This window comes from Dipteris shenzhenensis, chromosome 23 (genome assembly GCF_047967505.1).
Source record: "Dipteris shenzhenensis isolate YYH24624 ecotype China chromosome 23, Dip_SZ_1.0, whole genome shotgun sequence".
Classification (NCBI taxonomy): domain Eukaryota; kingdom Viridiplantae; phylum Streptophyta; class Polypodiopsida; order Gleicheniales; family Dipteridaceae; genus Dipteris; species Dipteris shenzhenensis.
This window is the reverse complement of record NC_141618.1, coordinates 23,759,689-23,779,903: the sequence shown is the minus strand read 5'-3', so window position 1 is coordinate 23,779,903 and position 20,215 is coordinate 23,759,689. Positions and strand designations below refer to the sequence as shown.

Sequence of the window (20,215 nt, the reverse complement as noted above, 5' to 3'; positions counted from 1 at the left end):
GTGTTCTCCCTTTCTTTGTTGCTCTCCAATAAGACCTCCTCTCCATCACTTCATACACATGAATGGCATGGATATGACCATGGTTCATCTTTAGTTCATCAGTGTCAACATGGGATTTATGCTCTAGTTGTTGACAGGCGAGGGAGAGGAAAGGGGGGGGGGAGGCAAAGAGGGAGAGAGGGGAAGGAAGGGGAGGGGAGGGGGAAAGGGAGGGGAGGGGGAGGGGAAGGTAAGGGAAAGGGAGGGAAGGGGAAGGGAAGGGAATGGTGAGAGGAAGGGAAGGGAAGGGAAGGGAAGGGAATGGGAGGGAGGGGATGGGAGGGGAGGGGGAAGGGAAGGGAAGGGAAGGGAAGGGAAGAAAGAGAGGTGAAGGAATGGGGAAGGGAGGGAAGGGGGAGGGGAAGGTAAGGGGAAGCGAGGGAGGGAAGGGTGAGAGGAAGGGAAGGAGGGGGAGGGGAAGGGGAAGGGGAAGAGAAAGGAAAGAGAACGGAAGGGTAAGGAAGGGGCGAGGGTATGGGAGAAGGGAAGGGGAGAGTGAGTAAGGGGAAAGGAAATGGAAGGGGAGGGGAGAGAGAGGGGGAGGGGCAGAGAGAGGGGAGGGAGCACATGGTCGTGGTCGCAGACCCCCCCCCCTTTTCTTCTTCCCCCTCCCCTCTTTCCCTTCTCCCTCCCCTCCGCTCCTCTCCTCTCTCTCATGGTTGCAGCCGCATAAGAGGGGAGGGGAGGGAGAGAGAGAGAGGTAGAGATAGATAGATAGACCTTTGAGCTATGGGAGGGTTGAGAGTCGATATATAGGCCCTGAAACCCTAAAAGAATTCAAATTTCCTGCACTCCTTCCTCTCCCTCTTCCCTCTTAGAATTCAAACTTCCTACTCTCTATCCTCCCCCTCTTCCTTCCTAGCATTCAAGCTTCCTTCTCTCCATCCTCCCCCTCCTTCCCCTTCCCTTTCTTAGAATTCAAATTTTCTGCTTCCCTCCCCTCCTCTCCCTTCTCTCCCTCCCCTCCCTCCCTCCCCTCCTCTCCCTCTTCTCCCTCCTCTCCCTCCCCTCCCTCCCCTCCCTTTCCTTCCCTTCTCTTCTCGCTCCTGCTCTAGCTCCCCTTCCTTGCCTTCGCCCCCTCCCCTCCCCTCCCCTCTCTTTCCTTCCCTTCCCTTCCTCCCTTTCTTCCCTTCCCTTTCTCCCTTCTTCTCCCCATTCCCTTCCATTCCCCTTTCCTCCATTCCATCCATTCCCTTTCTTCCCTACCCTCCTGCAACCGTGGTGACCATTTTTAATTTGTTTTTTTTTAAGAGAACAAAAAAATAATTGCATAGACTTGGATTAGTCACTTTTTTTCCAACCCCTTTCACCAATTATATGTAAGGTATGCTCATGAAACTTTGCAAATACCTTTACCATACTTAAATCCTACATCTTAAATTATAACCCAAACATGGTATAATGCATCCCTGATAATCCAAACTATATAAGATGGGCACGATACTTTTCATGGGACTTGAAATGGGTGAGATCAAGGTGTATGCAAAGTATCATGCCCATCAGAGACTCACACGTTTGAATAAAATAGCCCAAAGTATGTTTTTTGACCCTTCTGAATGAGGGGTGGTGAAAAACAAACAAAGTGCATCCCTAACCATCCAAACCATATTATATGGCCACAATAATTTACATGGGTATTAATGTGGGTGTTATTGAAGTGGGTGCAATAGTATTGTGTCCATTGGAGATTCTCACATTCAAATACGGAACCTCGATGCGTGTTTCTTGATCCTTGTGCATGAGGGGTGGTGAAAAACAGAAAATAATGTATCCTGGAACATCAAAACTATATTTGACGGGCACCATACTTTGCATAGGTCTTAAAATAGTGAGATGAAGGTGTGTGCAAAGTAGCATTCCCATCGGGGACTACAAATATTCGCATGTTCGAATAAGGCATCCCAAGGCGTGTTTTTTAACCGTTGTGCATGACGGGTGGTGAAAAACATGGTAAAATGCATCCCCAACCATGCAAACCATATCCAACTATTTAGGGAAAACAGAAGTTATGTGATTGTCCTAAATTGGTGTGGTTAAACAAAAATATATTTTGTAATAAAATTCAACAACAATATATTGTTATTATCTAATAATCAGCTCGATCAATAGTTGTGTTTCCTAGAAGTTAAACTAGTTTAGTTTAATTTTTGGGTTGGTTCAGGTCATACATAGGTTGTAATGTAATCATCCAAAACCAGCCCGGTTGGAATATAAATATATTGTTAGTAGTAGGTAGCTGATTAATGTGATTGTCCTAAATTGAGTTTTGTTATTGTCTAATTGAAGATGTCTAATTGAAGACCAATCCGATGGTTGAAATTGTTGTGTTTTCTAGTAGTTAAATTAGTTTGATATTTTAATTTATGGGCTAGATCACTGGCTAGCTTGGAGTTCTTGTGATTGTCCTAAACCAGCCCGATGGTTGGAACAACAATATATCACAGAGGTGGTTCAGGTCAGATACTAGTGATTGTCCTAAACTAGCTCGGGGTTGAAATTATTTTCTTTTCTAGTAGCTTGATTAGGTTACCTAGCTTGTTTAGAATGTGTTTTTGCACATGTCGTGTTTTGTTTTGTTTTCCTTATAGTTTTGCAAAAGGGGGTAATAAGACAATTTTGCAAAGCTCCACGTTGTTCTTTGCATGCCCAAGACAGAGAGACCTTAAACAGTGAATACTATATGCACTATATCATACTTTTAGTATCTTGAATACTACATGCATTATGTTGTTATGCATGCACATGAAGTATACTTGTGAATACCAATGCATACTCTAACTTTTCCGTTCTTCTTTAGCACTATAATGATGGGAGAAACCCAATCTATGCTCAATGTCTTGGAATTTTAGTTTAGTTACATAACTTAAGATTTCATTCTAGATGCATGAAGTATAGTAGATAGATAGTAGCAAATTTTAGAAAAATGGAGTAGTAAATGATAATAGTTTATGTTTGTATGTATGCATTATGCGACATGCATACATGTGAATACTATGAATACTAATTCTAGGAGCTTAATTATTCTTTGCATGACTAAAATTTTATTTCCTACATGTTGGCTGATTAGACAGAGTTGTATCCCAAGTTTATGGCTTAGAACCCTAATCTTTTGATTGGGGAAAGGAGCCTTGGTACATCGGGAAAATCAATGTGTGTTGTTGCAAAATGCACATAGACTTTGACTTGGCCCGACAAGTTTTTAATGACTTAAGATTTGATCATGTTGGAGCTCCATGGAGATAGATGCCTATGTTTTGCAAATGAATGTGTAGTCTATAGGCCACCTAGATCCTCATCATATGTTGCAAGGGAGGACAAGTTTGGTAGCCTAAGGTCTTTGTGGGAGCCAATGGTCTGTCCAAAGGGAGACTCTAAGTGGCACCAGATTCCAAATGCATTCATGGCATATGTACACATGGTAGTCTGAAGAAGAGGAAATTTGATGTCTATCCAAATGAAATGAGGGAACACAATTTTGTTGCTCTAAAATGGAGTATATTTGAGCATGTTAATATTGAAGGATTCAAGAAAAAGAGATGGGCACTCTCATATAAGAGCATTCAATCAGGGGATCTTATACATCATTTGGTTTAATCCATGCCAAAATATGTGCTTCACAATTTCATAGCTAGCTCAGAAAACAAGTAGCTCAGGATGTGCCTTGCCGATTTTCCCCATGATACTATTGTCTTTATCACAGGTTTTGCAAAAAATTACTTATTTCAAGAGCAAACTAAGATACAAAGTGCTCATGAGTACAACAAGCAGATAATAATTCTAGTGCATATCACATGCAATCATTTGCTTGACTCGTCTACAACTGATGCCAATCTGCTTGCTAACTCACAGGAGTCGAGTTCATAGCAATGCACATACCATTTCTACATTCTGGATAATAGGGAGCATGACACCTTATTTGTGCAGTATGTTTTTTGATTGCATTGGGAATGGCTAAAAAACATGATCCTTATGTACAAGAAAATATAAAACAACATTGGTTGTTGTCAGATGATGTTTTCTCTCAATTTAAATCATCTTGTGGATTCTACTTCATCTCAATGTTTAAATCTATGACTAGTCTAAACATGATGTGGAATTTCTTGGGTCTAGCCTTGAATATGATGGATGAGCTCTGTCTAGACACCACTTAACATGCCTTTAAGAAAATATCAATGATGCCCCCATGATGCTATAACATTGTAAACAACTAGCCTCTCCACAGGGCATGTAATAAACAAAGCCTTAAAAAAAGTGTAATGCACAGAGTGTTTCATGAAGTGAAAGTGAATGAAGGCAAAGGATAAGTAGACACAATTGTTAGGCCATTAAAGGAACTCATAGTTTGCACAACATATGGGGATTTTCAAATGACTACCTACTCAAAACAAGAAAACTTTCTTGTTTTTGCAATGCGTGCATCACACGGGATCATGACAATTGTGAGAACATTGCAACTATGAAGCGAATGGAGCCTGTTCAACTTTTTCCTCTACGTGAAGATGGAGTGACAAACAATGGAAAGACAAGCACTGACTCACCAAGAGTGTTTTGATGACCTCACTAATTGTCTGAAAGATGGAGATAACTTTGCATTTGTTGCTGACTCTGGGGAGAATGAGGAAGTTGAACCATACTTTGTCTTGCCATGTACCAAACCCAAGAACAAGGTTGAGGAAGCCTAGGTAAGTCAGCTCTTGCCTTCTTAGATGATAATTTTCTACATGATTCAATCCTGTGGTTGCTTGGTAGGCTTCCTCTTTGGTGCCAGACCTCCAATGGATTTCATAGACACCTAGACAGGGCTAAGGAGCAAAAAAAGAATGTCAGATAAATTAGCCTCTTTCTTGACTCTTAATGTTAGAGGGTTGAAGGACCCTGGAAGAGTGAAGAAATAGCTCATTGGTTGAGAGCTAACTCTCTTTTGCCTCTTTTCCTAGCATTACAAGAGGTCAAGGCTTGTGGAGACATGTTAGAGGCTAGATTGAAGACTATTGACAAAAGATGAGTCTGGTAAGTCACCTCCCATGTGGAGGGTCAGGGTGAGACTACAATTAGAGTCCTGTCCCATTATAATGGAGGAGACACACAAGTTATCACAGACGTTCAAAACAGATGGGTGCTGCTTAAATGCCTTGTCAAAGAGATAATATTTGCAGTAATCTCTTTGTATGCTCCCAATTCAGCAGTAGACAGAAAGCTTTTATGGGAATCTCTATTGTGTGCAGATGGCAATTGTTTTGCTATGGGGCACTTCAATATGGTAGAGATGAGGAAGAGGGACGTATGGTTGGAAAAAGGCACTGTCGTTAGAGGTTCTGAGTTGAAGAGCACTAGCAGATGGTAGATGCATGTACAGATGGTGAGTTTACTTGGTGTAACAGTCAATTGGGAGAGCACAAGAGAGAAGCCAAATTGGACAAGTTTTATGTATCATAGGGTCTTTTGCATAAACTTCTCACTTTAAAGACTAAATCTTTCTCCTCAACTCTTTCAGACCTCAAACCTAGTTACAGAACGTGGTGTGTTCCACAATTCATCTTCCTCCATTGGGAACCCATAGCGAGATTAGAGGGCATTCCCATGTTAAGGTTGTGGACTGTGAAAGTAGGGGAAGAGAAGATTTCGGGACATTCCAAGTTCCAACCAACCAGGCAAGCATTGAGAGGCCCTCGGAGATGTATGGGAGGGAATGCCCCATGGAATGTCCACTTACAGAACATTGGAGCAGAATCAGAATCAGGCACCAGCCAATTCCTGCCAGCCACGTTGCACACCTTTGTCCTATGGGGAAAGGACTCCGGGGGGATCATTCCCAATCAGAGAGAACTTGACTGGTCGTGAAGAAAACATCTTGCGGTGAACTGCATCTCCGATTTCACCATGCACACTGCACACAATCCGAGTCGCGATTTGCAACGTCGCAAAGGGTCGTTGCTTGTTGGGTGCCCCCGGCGAGCCGTCGCGACTCACTGTAGCTGCACGTAAGCCGTATTTTTGCCTGTTCTGCCTCCGGCGGGGCAGTAGAGATTGAAGGGATAAAGGGAGAGCGGAGCAGAGGAGCTGCAGTGAAGATTGAAGCGGTAAAGAGGGTGAGGGGAGCAAAGAAGCTTGAAGGAAGAATTGCGAATGGCCAGATAGAAACAGGCCTTCCGGCCTCGAGCAAAATCTTGAGCTTACCCAGGAAGCGGAGAGCGAAATGGGTTTGGCGCCATTGTCTGTTTCTTGCTCTTGCTGATTCTTTCGTCTCCACACCCCCGATTGTAGACTGCTACGGCAATGCCGCGCGGATTCTGTTGTTGGGTTTCAGCTTAACCTCCCCCTCTGGTTCTACGAAGGTGATCGATGGCGCAAGCAGTGCTATTCAAGGTATGGATGGACGATCTCCTGTGCGAGGAAAAGTTGGATCTTGTACTTTACGTTTTAGCAAAATCGAACTCTATGGACTTTGAGTCGCAATTTTTGTCCTTCTTTAGGAAGTGACCTCGGTTAAGTCTCCTTAGAGCTCCTCATCCACATGATAGCTTCCAACGGCTCGGTAACGACCGAAAAATGCTGTGATCGTGTGCTTGAATCCCATCCTTCTTCTCCTAGGAGCGTCAATGTAGGGTGTATGACGTAATTGCAAGTAATAGTCTCTCTTTGAGCCTGACTAAGGAACGTGATGATGTGCTATACAGGCCGCTCTTAGCTCACCTCATTTCTCCATCTCAACGACTGATCCCTCGTTTACAAGCTGTCAAAAATGCAAGGTAAGTCTTTTGTTTGGGTGTGCGTGGTATATACCCCCTTAAAGAGACGAAGAATTCTGAGTGAAAGGACATTGGACGCCAACATGAGGATACTCTGCACGTTCCATTTAACTGAAGAATTACCAGCTTTACTTTTGATCTTGGTTTCATTTTGGCATTGAGCATTGCGGAATCTACTTTTGATGAACCCATGTGCCATGATCCAGGTGACTTTGAACCGAAAATTGAGTGTGAAGCAGTCCTCCATTTTTTCAGGAGAGAGCATAAATGTGCATGTTCCAGTAACAAGGCTATGTAGCTTTAGCCCATTAGACATCAGGGGAAAGGTTCTCACTTCTCCATCAGAGTTGGAGAAGGCAACCGACCCCCCTTTGAATATATTCAGGCCAAAGGAGCCCTATACGGCAAGGATTGTATCTGTGGAACGAATTGTTGGACCTAAGGCACCTGGGGAAACTTGCCACATAGTTATAGACCATGGAGGAAATCTCCCATATTGGGAAGGCCAAAGCTATGGCGTCATTGCACCTGTGAGTTTCTCTTCTACCTCTGGTTATGCTGTTCTGAGCACTGGATTATGATATAATACTGGAAGTTGGATGATCCGTCGTTTTATTTCAGAGATGTGTAAGTCAAGCTAATACATTATGGCTGTTATTAACAGGGCGAGAATCCAAAAAAGCCAGGACAACCTAATGCAGTCCGGCTCTATTCCATTGCCTCAACAAGGTATGGTGATGGTTTTGACGGCAGGACTGCTAGTCTTTGTGTTCGAAGAGCTGTGTATGTAGATCCAGAGACTGGAAATGAAGATCCTGAAAAGAAAGGGGTGTGCAGCAATTTTCTCTGCGATTCCAAACCAGGGGATGAGGTGAAAATAACAGGTATGGATAAGCGGATTTAGTTGCATCCAATGTTAGACCTGTGTTTTAGAATTGAGTTCAACTGTTATTGTTGTTCACACAGGTCCTGCTGGCAAGATTATGCTGTTGCCAGAAGATCCAAGCGCTACACACATCATGGTGGCAACGGGCACAGGTGTTGCTCCATACAGAGCATATCTAAGGAGAATGTTTATGGAAGATATTCCTACTTTTGTATTTTTTGGGCTTAGCTGGTTGTTCTTGGGAGTGGCCAACACGGATAGTCTTCTTTACTATGATGAGTTTTCTGAGTACAAGGAAAAGTTCCCAGATCATTTTAGATATAACATTGCATTGAGTAGAGAACATAGAAATCGCAGTGGAGGGAAGATGTATGTGCAAGACAAAATTGAAGAATATGGCGATGAAGTTTTTGAGCTTCTTGACAAAGGTGCCCACATTTACTTCTGTGGGCTGAAAGGGATGATGCCTGGAATCCAGGATACTTTGAAAAAAATTGCTGAACTGAAGGGGCAAAGCTGGGACCAGAAATTATCAACATTGAAGAAGAACAAGCAGTGGCATGTGGAGGTGTATTAGTTGTTTATAGTCACCCCTCCAAACCTGCTTTGGAAAGCATGGCCTTCTCTTGCTGTTTACCTTCCTAGCGATCCGTGGAATAATTGGAACCTCCGTTTCCAACAGTAAAATTTTGTTTGAATTCTTTTTCTAATCCTGAATACATTAACGGCTATTCCCTCCCTCTTTCTTACAAAGACCTGCCCTCACTGAGGATGTGCTGGTGGCAGGGGAGTAAAGATGAATTAACATATTTTTCAATTCGTGAGTTTTCCTGCTACCGTTTGTGAGATTGTTGTACGAGTAATATTTTATGCTCTTATTGGACTGAGATGGAATAGACTGCGAATTTTGCAATTTAACCTTTTTCTGAATGCATGTACAATCGAATTAGGGGAATTGTGTTATGGCTGGTGAATGTAATGTGATCCAAGTTGTGTTTATTGTGTTCAAAGATGTCTCGATGGTGAGGTTTGGATATGTACATTTCCTTAGTGAAATTTCTCAATCGGTAGAATGTGGAATTGCTTATGTCTTGGTGGGCCCTTCCACTTCGTATGGAAGTAACCATGAAGAAATACTGTTAAAGTAAGTCAAAAGGTGGCATTTGCAAGAAGCTTCCCTGATTGAGATGCCCAAACATGGGCCTCCAAATTCAAAAGGTATATTCGACAAAGGAGACAAACTCAAAGGGCCACTGAAAGACAAGTACATCCAAAAGGGAGGCATGCACAATGTTGAGTGGATAGGCTCGAATACACGAATTTTTGAGGGGTGCACTATTAAGGAACCCTAAATACCACATGCTTTCAATGCATGTTAAGAAACCCCTTCAGTGTCAATTTTGAATGGACAAAAAGAACCCTTTTCCTATAAAAACTTACATTTTTTTCCCCAAAATTCAATTAACGGACCCAATATGTGTACATTTTTGTAACTTTATATTAAAATTTTGAAAACCCCTCCACATGATATACACATTCCCTCTGGCATGAAGCAATGTCACCATTAACTAGAACTACCTACAAATACAAGGAGAAGGCTAGGGAAGAATCCACTACCACAGTATGGGGCATTTTTTGATGCTTTATACCAATGCTTTTTTAATATTTAATTGAAGGGTGATGACAAAAGCAACAAAATATTCACTAGAGTTCCATGCCACATAAGCATCAAAATTGGAGCCCAAATAGCTTTCTGAATAAGCTTCAAAATTTTTAATGAAATTGCAAGCTTGCAAAAATTTCCATCTCACCTTATTCATACACCATTGCGAGTTTGCAAGTTTTTCAAGTATTTTTATGTATGAATTTTATAGCTAGTGGCTAGTTATAATTCTTGCATATCACCATGCAAGTATAAATAATAATAAAAACAGGTAATATATTTCATAAACATAGGAAACACTCAATGGAAACCATGGAGCTAGTTCTATCAGAGGACAAGATCTATCATAAATACCTTGGATCAATAGATCACTGTTAAGTTAAAAAGGCAAGCAAGTAGTAGCCAAGCATCATTGCATTTGTGGTTGAGCCAAGCATAAATAGCTTGAAACAATAGCTCGCCGGCGAGCTATAAAGATAGGGTGCCAAGAACTTTTTTCCCAGATGGCGTTTTGGGGTTTTATCTAATAAAAGGTATCCATGTTTGTAGTTTTTTTCAAGGTTTTTGGGCCTTCTAAGCTCATTTTTGGTGTCAAAGAGGTCAAATTTTGCATGTATCAAAAGTTTTATTTCTTTCCAAGGAATTTATACCCCTCTGGCGACAAAGTTCAAGTTTTGTTTTGTTCCATGGAATTTGTACCAATGGAGCAAAGTAACGACGGTCATCCATAGGTGAAATATTTGAACATCTAAATTTCTAGTTTTGTGGGAGATGTGTATGTTTGTATTAGGTCCTCCACATGTAAGAATACAAGTTGTGCATATAACAATATTTTAAATTTCTCCCAATGCTAAATGCATAGTTCTGCTTAAATTTTCCCATTAAAAAAATCATTATGGTTGAGTTAAATGAATCCTTATAGCTAGAGATCAAGGTGGTTGTAAGAGTTCTACACCATACGATCTCATGAGCTATAGAAAAAATTCAACAAAAACTCGCAAAACTCGCAAAAACTTACTCGCAAAATGCCAAGCCCAAAGGGGGGGGGAGGGTATGTTTATTTAAAACTTATAGAAATGACATAAAATACATTACAATGGTATTATAGGCAGTCTTCGAAGTGATCCAAAAATCAAAATGTCTAATTATGCACTTGTGGGTACATATCTGTAAGAAAAATTTACATGGCACTTAACATGAGAACATAGATTTGGCTAGACTTTCTCACATGAGAAACTCTAGCAATATTTCTAGAGTTTCTTCATAAGAAGAACTTTGGCCACTCCATTGAACTACTGGTTATCATTAACTCTACTTACTATGCATTTTAGTCAACATGAACACCTCCCGAGTAAAACCAAACATCAACTATTATCCTTAAGGATGCACTTAACTTAAATTTGGCTAGAGTTTCTATTATGACAAAATTTTACCATTCAATGAGAGTTTTCTCACAAGGATAATTCTAAATACAATTTGATTACTTAAGATATTGAATACTCAATAAGAAACCGATATTTTATATCATTTATGACACATACAAGCAAATACCAAATATCGTTTATGACTCATACAAGCAACAGATACTAAATATAGATAATGAATCCTCAATACATGAACATTTTCAATTCTAAATATGTAATTATCCACTTAATACATAAGTATTGCATACAATGATAGCATTTCAATCCCTTAATTTTAATTTATTAAGTGGTCCCTATAATTTTAAAGATTTGAATGACTTGAGTAGTTCTTCTAATTTGGCTGAATTTCAAGAGTGTTTTCTCTAATTACAACTATACTATAAGATACAATCCAATGCTGAATTGAATTAGATTTTTCCAACATAATAGAAGTAACTAGAGATATAACAGTGGCAAATCACATGGTTTGGTAACGACAGATCAAAGTAACCAAAAAACTAGCAGTAGTAGCAAGGCACATGAACTAACATAATTCTTGTCTAGGTAAGGATTTGAATATTGCTTTTGGATGCCTTTTTTGCTCTTGGAATGAATCATCAATGTTCGCCATGGAGATGTCTTTAGTAACTAGAAGGTGTGCAACAACCAAAGTAACGTTGAACTTGAGTTTCTTAATGATATAATCAATGTGGTCATCATAGTCTTTGTTTATATTTACCCACTTCTAATTCCCACTCCTAATGTACTCTAGGAGAATACACCACTTTTCCAAGGCATTTTTGTCCTTTTGCAACATTTGATGAATATCATATGCATCCCCTGATGGTGGCAAGCTACTAAAACTTTCTTGTTGTGGTACCCCTTTAAAATTGAGATCTCCTTTAACATCCTCATGTGGAATCTCTGAATTTCTCAAGAATCTTTCAAGTGACCCTATTGTGAAAATTTGGATCAGAAAGCCAATATGAGGCACAATCTTTGCATTGTTATCCATGTAGTCTTGGATGATGTCTTTAGCCATATCCACATCTTCCCATGCTCATTGTGTTATCCATGTGTTTCCATGACTTGCTTTCCTAGACCTTCCTCAGAAGTACCTTTATACCTATGAAAGAAAGGGTTGTCCTACATGATAAAAGATCCATTTGCATGCTTTAAGGATGAATCATTTGTTGTTTTCTAAGGAAGCATGGCATCCTTAACTATACCTTTTCAATGGCATTTTACTATTCTTCAAGAGTATGGCCAAAAAATTCATCAACTACAGCAATAACTTTTGAAGTATCAACAATGTTTGCACCATTTTCAGGTTGAAAAACCTCTTTCAAGGGTGCATTGAATTTACTTCCACCTAAACTTTTTGGTTGAAGCATGGTAGGACATGCTATTTACAATGTCCATATGCTTGGTCAAAAGGGATTTTATAGTCATCTTAGTTTGATCATTTATGACCATTACTATGTGTTGCCGGATGTGGTTTTCATTGGACAAGGACCTATAATATTCCAACATGTTATGGATATTACAGAGTCACCTAACAAATGGAGTTCTAATAAAATCTCTATTATTTTCTACAATTAAAATATATGCAAGGGACCCATTATTATCATAAAGATATTTAAGACCATACTAAATTATTATCCTATTATTCCCATGTAAGATGCATTTGTCTATTTGTCCTCATAGGGGAAGCACATAGAGTGGACTAATCTTTTGTCTCACTTATGGGCTACTTTTTGACATAAATAAATGCCACACACAAATAGTAGTATGTACAATGCCACACCCCACTGGACATTCATTTAACCCTTCAAAACCATGTAGTTCTACATCCCAATTAGTTAAGATGAAACTTCCATGGATAGGTCCAATGGATGTTGTATGCATTGACATCCTGTCATTCTTACTAGTATGAACCTTTTCAAATTAAATATGAAAAAAACTCCTAACCATGGATATTTTTATAAAAATCCATTGACATAGAGATCGACCAGAGTTGATAATAGCGTTTAAAAAACTATAAGAAACAAATTTTTATGCTAATATAGAAGATGTGGATTGTTTCTAGAAACTTATCAATGCTACTTTTGATGTTATTGTTTTTAAAGTCTGCATGTCTTTTCAAAATTTCAATGCATGTGAGATTTGTACATGCATCCCTCCATCCTCTCCATTGTCTCCATCATTGTCATCATCTCCATCCTCACCAACCACCCACATCACGCTTTGTCTCTCTTGAGAATCTATAGGTTAGACCTTATCAACCAGCTAGTAGAGCAAGCTGAAGGTAGTAGAAATTTCTACAAGGTAAGCTCTTGCTAAGCTTTGTTATTAGAGAGTAAGCGTCTCACTTACCTTGTTAGTAGAGAGTAAGCTTGTTTAGTATACCCTTAACCTTTTAGTAGAGAGTAAGCTTTTTCAATATAATGCGCTTCCCATAGTTAGTATGATTTCTACTCATCATAGTTAGAAAGCTTGTTCACTTACCTTGTTTTAGTATAGAGTAAGCTTGTTAATAAGCTTGTTCACATACCTTGTTAGTAGAGAGTACGCTTGTCTTATATTCATAGTGAGGAGTACTCTAGTACCATCCTTATAAGTTTACTAAAAAGGTAAGTACTCACTACCATATTGGTAAGCTTGTCTACCAAGAGATTTCACTTACTTTGTTAGTAGAGAGAGTTCACTTACTTTGTTAGTAATCTTGTCTTATATTGGTAGTGAGGAGTACTCACTACCATCCTTATAGCGTACTCACTACAATCCTTATATTGGTCTAAAAGTTTGTATTGGTAGTGCACACTATATGAACAATAATATAAGGATTCTTAACAAATTAAGACATCTTAGAAGTAAAAATATTATTGGATCGACTTAGAAGGTCACAGTTCTTGGATTGATTATGTTTTTGAGTAAATTCTCTATTAGATCTTTTGAAAGATATAATGTTAAGGTTCCTTTTTAACTTCTATATGCTTTAGAAAACTTCTCTTATCAAGATCTATGCATTAAAAGAATAATCATTTCTTTTCTTCTTGTAGGCCAAGTTATGAAGATTAGGCAAGAATGAGGGTTGTTAAAGAGAATTAATCAAAATATCCCTTTGGATCAAGTCTTTCCAACACTTTGCAAAAGCATAGAATTTGTGTAGCTTTAATGACTTCTTGCTTTCCATTGCTTTTCATGTCATGGAACCTCGTTTCAATAAATCATTAATTCCCTCCCTCTTTTCTATTTTGTGATATTTCCCTCCCTCTTTGATTCTATTTTGTGACATTTCCCTCTTTGATTCTATTTTGTGACATTGAAATAAAAAATTAGTTAGTTTCATGGTGTTGTCTTGCAATTTCACAAGTACATCTTAATGGCCCCTAACAAAGAGGCTTTTAAATAATAATTGAGTGACCACTACTACCAATAGTATGAGATCATGAATGGTTGGTAAGGCCGACATTTACATTCTCTATTGGGCACATATTTGGACTTGCACCCAGAAGTTGACATGTAACCAAAGAATCAAGATTACACAGATCACAAGACCTTAGCTCAATGCAATTGAGAGTTTATAGTCCCACATTTAGAGCTCATTTAGAATCAAGGAACACGCCTAAAAAAATGCTTAGGAAAAAAGAAAAGAAGGAAAAAGAAGAGAAGAAGATAGGCAAGGGAAAAGAAAAGGAGATACAAGAAAGGAGGATGTTTGGAAATTTTGCAATGAAAGAAAAGTTGTGTTTTTCTCACATAATTTCTTTTTGGCTATTGTTCTCTAATGAAATTTATCCTATGATTTAGGGTTTAGTGTTAGGAGGATGAACAAAGAGAGGGCTTGTTTATGGCTTGGCAAAGACTTAGTTAAAGGTTCAGTAGTAGATAGAGATATATCTATCCTTTTCCATTCCTGGTTTAATAAGGCTTTCCTTCTTATTTGATTACTTTCATTGGTCCTCGAAAGGTAACCAACATGCATTGGGATTGAATCATATCTAAGGACAAGTCTCATGCTCTTGCCTTAAAGAGACTGCAAGCTTACTTGGAAGAACTATGGAAGCAATAAGATAAAATCAAGGAACTTGTACACAAATCATGGATGGTAGTCAAGGTACAAGAAGGGTTGCTGCTGAAATGACATAAGCAATCACAATGATGGCATCTCCCTATCTTGACTCCTCTAAATGCAGTAGCATTGCCATAACCTAAGATTGGGATAGGATAATGCTGGTTCTCCCTAGAGCAAACTATGACAAATAATGGATTTTTAATCAAATAGTGTCATAGTACAGATGGTTTAATATTTTATTTTAGAGTAGATTGCCTTGTTATGCATAGAACATGGCAATCCTATGGCTGGATAGCTTGATGCAAGTTGCTAGAAAAAGAGAAAAAAGAGGAGCATGTAGTATGGACGTTTGGAGCAATGCTCCCACTTTGGTACACTTGTTTTAAAGGCTCGTAAATCGATTGTGCCCTTTGTTTTTTTAAATCAAACAGTGTCATGGTATACATGGCTTAGTATTTCATTTTAGAGCAAATTGCCTTTTTATGCATAGAACATGGCAGCTTGATAGCCTGATGCAAGTTGCTTGAAAAAGAGGAACAAGAGGAGCATATAGTATGCACCTTTGCAGCAATGCTACCACTTTGATACACTTGTTTTGAAGGCTTGTAATTAATCAACTATGACATTTTGGATGTTCTTCCTTATATCGAAACTTTGACAAAGTAAAATGTTGTTTGTTTCATACTCTCCATATCCTTTGATTTAGAATAGTATCTACCAATTTATTTCATCTATAAAATTAGGCAAAAGTGCATTTCCTTCCTCTCGTTGATATATCAATTTGGTTCACTACTTCAATGTGACAAAATATTTCTGAGCAATGCTGATTTTTAATTGGAATCATTGATTGATTCCTAGAAACTTGCCTACTGTAGAAACCTGATTACACATCCTGAATCGATAAAAGGTAACCTTGCCACAAGCTCTTCATAGGATACACTTTTCATAAATGCAAAAACTCATGAACTTGAAATGAATTTCATATTCAAACTGTCAAAGGGGGATCCATATTGTGTTTTCTATAGTGGCAGAATGGGAAGCCTTCACTCTTCTCTTTTAGTTGTGTTCCCTGGTCAAGAGGGAGTTGGTTTAAGCTACAGGTTAGCATGCGGAGTGCAGGGATCTGGCACCATAGGGTAGATTTTGCCATTGTCTATTAAGAGATGTTCCCTTCTTCTCTAGTATTAAATATGGACTTGTAGGGGTTTGATCAATTTTTAGCATAAGCAACTAGTATAGAGGTGATTGTACGAGAACTCGGAGTAGAGGTGATTGTATGGATGACGAGGGCTAGATTATAGAGTTGTGCATTGAGTTTCTGGTGTAAGATCGTGCTTTGAAAGCGTATGCCTACCCTTTTTTTCCTTAATATACTTTTCTATGAGGATTAGTGTATATTAAACTTGTGGTGCGATGCGCATTTTAGGAGACAGTGGCGTTACTCTTTTTGACTATACGCGCTGCGATATATATAATCGCCTGATCACAACGACATTCTGCACGCCTATCAGAAATGACAGCGAGCCTCACAGATTCTACTGGCGTGATTCGGATCCAACAAAGTCGACGGGACAAGTTGCGTGTTGGCGCGGGAAACCTCGCTGTGAATATAAATTGGAGCGAGGAGAATGGTATCCTTCAACCTAGCAAGCGTAGAGGTTGATATCCCGGAACACGGCAATGGCTCGCAAGCAAGCTCTGATTCTGGTGCTTCTGGTGTTGTGGGCGGTCATGAACTGTCATGCAGTCGACAAGGCGGAAGCTTCGGCCAACAAAGAAGCCAAGGAAGAGAAGGCAGTTTCCACGCAAGCTGAGGCCGAAGGCTACGATAGAGCTAGCTCTCGCACTCAAGAAGAGGAAGGGTACTATGGTGGACGTGGTGGTGGTGGCTATGGCGGTGGAGGGTATGGTGGACGTGGTGGTGGTGGCTATGGCGGTGGAGGGTATGGTGGACGTGGTGGTGGCGGCTATGGCGGAGGGGGATGGCATGGAGGACATGGAGGTACCTCGCAAACTGAAGCCCAAGAAGGCTATGGTGGCAGCTATAGTGGGCGTGGGGGGCGTGGGGATTGTATGGGCAATGGCCGTATGGGCAATGGGCATATGGGCAATGGGCGTGGGGGTTGTATGGGCAATGGGCACTCCGGTAACCCTTGAGAGGCCCTTGAGAGCTTAGGCTCTTGAGAGGCGTGAGTCTCTCTCTTCATACTTAGTGCATCTTTGATCTCGTTCCAATATTACAGTAACTCGTACTTTGCAAATTACACGTGTGCAACTCATCCCTCCACCTTTGAATGGCCTCCTTCTTCAAGAAGATGAATCTTGTTGTCATCATTCAGATGGCTACTTGTTCACTTTGTTCATCAACAAAAGCATTGTATCTTAAAAGACTTCAATACATGGATGTGTGTGTGTGTGTGTGAAAGTATTTGCTTCTTAAAAGACTCCAATATATGCAATTGTGAAAGTATTTGACTCATCTCTAATACAAATGTAGGATATACGTCGTATTTACTCATGTATGATACAAAGCATACTCTAATAATGAGATTCCAATGATTTTTCATGTTAGTTTCATTAAGAAGTGAAACTTTTATATTGGCATTGAAAGTTTATATGCCTAATAAGAATAAAATTTTAAAACATTCACCAAGATTTGAAAATTTATGCAAGAAAATTAAAGGTTTCACCTTGATTTACATATTTTACTTAGAAATGCAAAAGAAAATATATTAAATCGTATTATGTTTTGCCAATAGCATGAAACTATAAAAATTAGTTTGATAAACTTTCGCCAAGATTTTATATTAATAAAAAAGTATAGCTTTGATAAAAACATCCATGCTTTGAACAACTTTAGAAAATAACTTAGGGCACAACCTTCCAACACAATGTATGGCAACTTGAAGCCATCAAACGAGTTATGGTAGAACCTTAGAGAACAAGTTATGGCAACCTAAAGCCATCATACAATGGCTTTTTTAGATCTCCTCATTGGATGAACATAGGTAAAGAGCCTTTTTGAATTCTCTCTTCAATAAGAAATAGTTACGAAGGTGCTATCATGATAAGAGTGCCTTGGATTCCAAATTTAGAGAAAATGATTTATTCCTCTTTTTTGATTGAAGCCTTAAACTATTTTTGGCAAAAGAATTAGTCTTAATGGCAAGTACCAATAAAAAGCATCAATGTAGGGAAAAATCACACTGTCCTACTTGCTGAACTTTCTCAAAAAATGATTCCTAATTAAACAAGTTTTGATAAGATTAATCCCTATTGTACTAGGCTAGGACAAGAACCTAGAGCATAGGTGTTTGAAACAATCACTTCCTATTTTTCATGAGTATTTGATGCCATCCAACGTTACATAATTGTGTGTTTGACCATGGAATACTACCTATATGTGAGAGAACTAAATTGATAGTCTCAAATTTTTGATCAAGTTCTATGATAACCATTGGTATTTATCATGATACAAGGTAATATTGCATTCACATAGCATTTAGGGGATTGAAGAACAAAGGGGATTTGGCTCAATACACTGAGGTTGAGAGGTATACTCACTATGCATTTGATAATGAAGCTCTTTGAGTCATAGTTCCACATCATGCATGGTAGTCTAGTCACTCCAAGAGACAATATTGAAAGTCTAATTTCACCTAAACCACTATGTTTTTGCAGAAAAGGATACCCACAAAGCTACCATATAATGCATTGTATTTTCATGCTAGTATATTGGATTGCACAGAAATATCAAAGTTGCATACTAATCATGAATACATCTATTCATAGCCTTTCAATGATCACCATAAGACAAAAAGGTTAGATCTATAGAGAAATATTTATAACAATAATATCTTTAATATATTAAAATTTTTGCATTTTGATCAGCTATCCAAACATCACAATCCTATCAAAGCATTATTAGATGTGGTGGGAAAGGAGGACATCACTAACTGATTTGAAGAATTCACACCAACATGCTACCATAATTCCTTTATACTCATTTCCATTGCTACTCATGATCTAGAATCTCTATCATATTACTATGGTGAAGTTTCAAAGAAGGCGTTCATTCAAGGAATGGCATCTCAACTCTTTTAACAAAAGCGAGTCAAGAAAATGGACAACGAGTCACGAGTTATTGTTTGCAACAAGCTATTATGATTTTTCACTAGTCTTGAATGTTGATCAATTTACAATCTTTTGGAGACATTAACGAGAACTATTTTCATAACTTTTACAAAATAAGCATAGTTTCAAAATTCTTTTGAAAAATGTACGTATTGCTAATTGAAAGATGAAAAAATTTCTACTTTTCACATCAAATGACAAATTGAAAAAAACAAGATCAATGATACGCTCTAATATTCTTTGAAACTACTAATAATTCATGCATGTCTACATAAAATATAATACATTAGTTACTTAGAATTACAAAAATGTGCTTTTTCTTCTACGAAAACTTCATCCCAATCATTGAAGTTCATCCTTATCATTAAATTAGGGAATATATGTGGTGTTAAGATAAGTAGGTATATTTCGTCCATAGACAAAGAAGAGGCTTATTAAAAGAAAATATTTTGATAAATGTAGAAAGAAACTCAAATATCTAAACAGTCAAATTTTAGACGATTGTGAGTAGTATAATTTAGTGGTTTACTTTATTTTGATTCATGAAGATGAAAAATATTATCCTTTTTAAAAATGATGTAAATCTAGATTTTGGAATCCACTTTGTTGTGATAAAATTGAACATATAAAAATTTCCTTTAATGAAATAAAATTTTCATCCGAAAAAAGGAAAATTTCTAACATGAGTAAATGAAAATGTCATTCTAGTATAAGGAAAAACATTTCATCATGTAAAACTTTCATCAACAGAAAATTTCCATTGGCGGATTTTTTTTTTCGTTGATGGAAAATTTTTTCCATTGATGAATTTTGGGATTCTAGAATCTAGTCGAATTTTGGAATCCCAAATTTCATTGACAGATTTTTTTTCCCGTCGATGAAATTTGGAGGGAAAAAAATTTTTCGTCGATAAAATTTGGGATTTTAGAATCCAACTGGATTTTAGAATCCCAAAATTCATCAATGAGAAAAAACTCCGTCGATAGATTGAAATTTTCATCGATGGAAATTTCCCGTCGATTTACATGACAAAGTTTTTTGAACGATATTTTTATTCATTCATAAATCGAGATTCATCTTTTTTCATATGAAATTTTTGTTCTATTGACAATACTTTACTTTTTTAAAGACAAAAAAATCATTATGTTCATGGTTGTCAACATAGTGGATTCCAGAATCCAAAACTTCATGAATTTTTAAAAAAGACAATTGCTAGCATACTCATGCTTCCAAATATAGCCGTTTTAAACTAAAAGCTATATT

The 20,215-nt window shown here is 38.2% G+C and overlaps 1 protein-coding gene across 2 annotated transcripts; it reads left to right on the top strand.

Annotated features, from left to right (window-relative positions):
* Window positions 1-5,906: 5,906 nt before the first annotated feature.
* LOC147887136 (ferredoxin--NADP reductase, embryo isozyme, chloroplastic-like) lies at window positions 5,907-8,511 on the top strand. Of its 2 annotated transcripts, none has more exons than XM_087394419.1 (5): window positions 5,907-6,405; window positions 6,717-6,788; window positions 6,995-7,318; window positions 7,453-7,672; window positions 7,755-8,511. In XM_087394419.1, the coding sequence occupies exons 1-5, from the start codon at window positions 6,382-6,384 to the stop codon at window positions 8,249-8,251; spliced, it is 1,137 nt and encodes a 378-aa protein (XP_087250545.1). In that variant the 5' UTR covers window positions 5,907-6,381; the 3' UTR covers window positions 8,252-8,511. The 2 variants fall into 2 exon arrangements, with proteins under 2 accessions (XP_087250545.1, XP_087250546.1); XM_087394420.1 differs by having other exon boundaries at window positions 6,372-6,405; window positions 7,044-7,318.
* The last annotated feature ends 11,704 nt before the right edge of the window (window positions 8,512-20,215 follow it).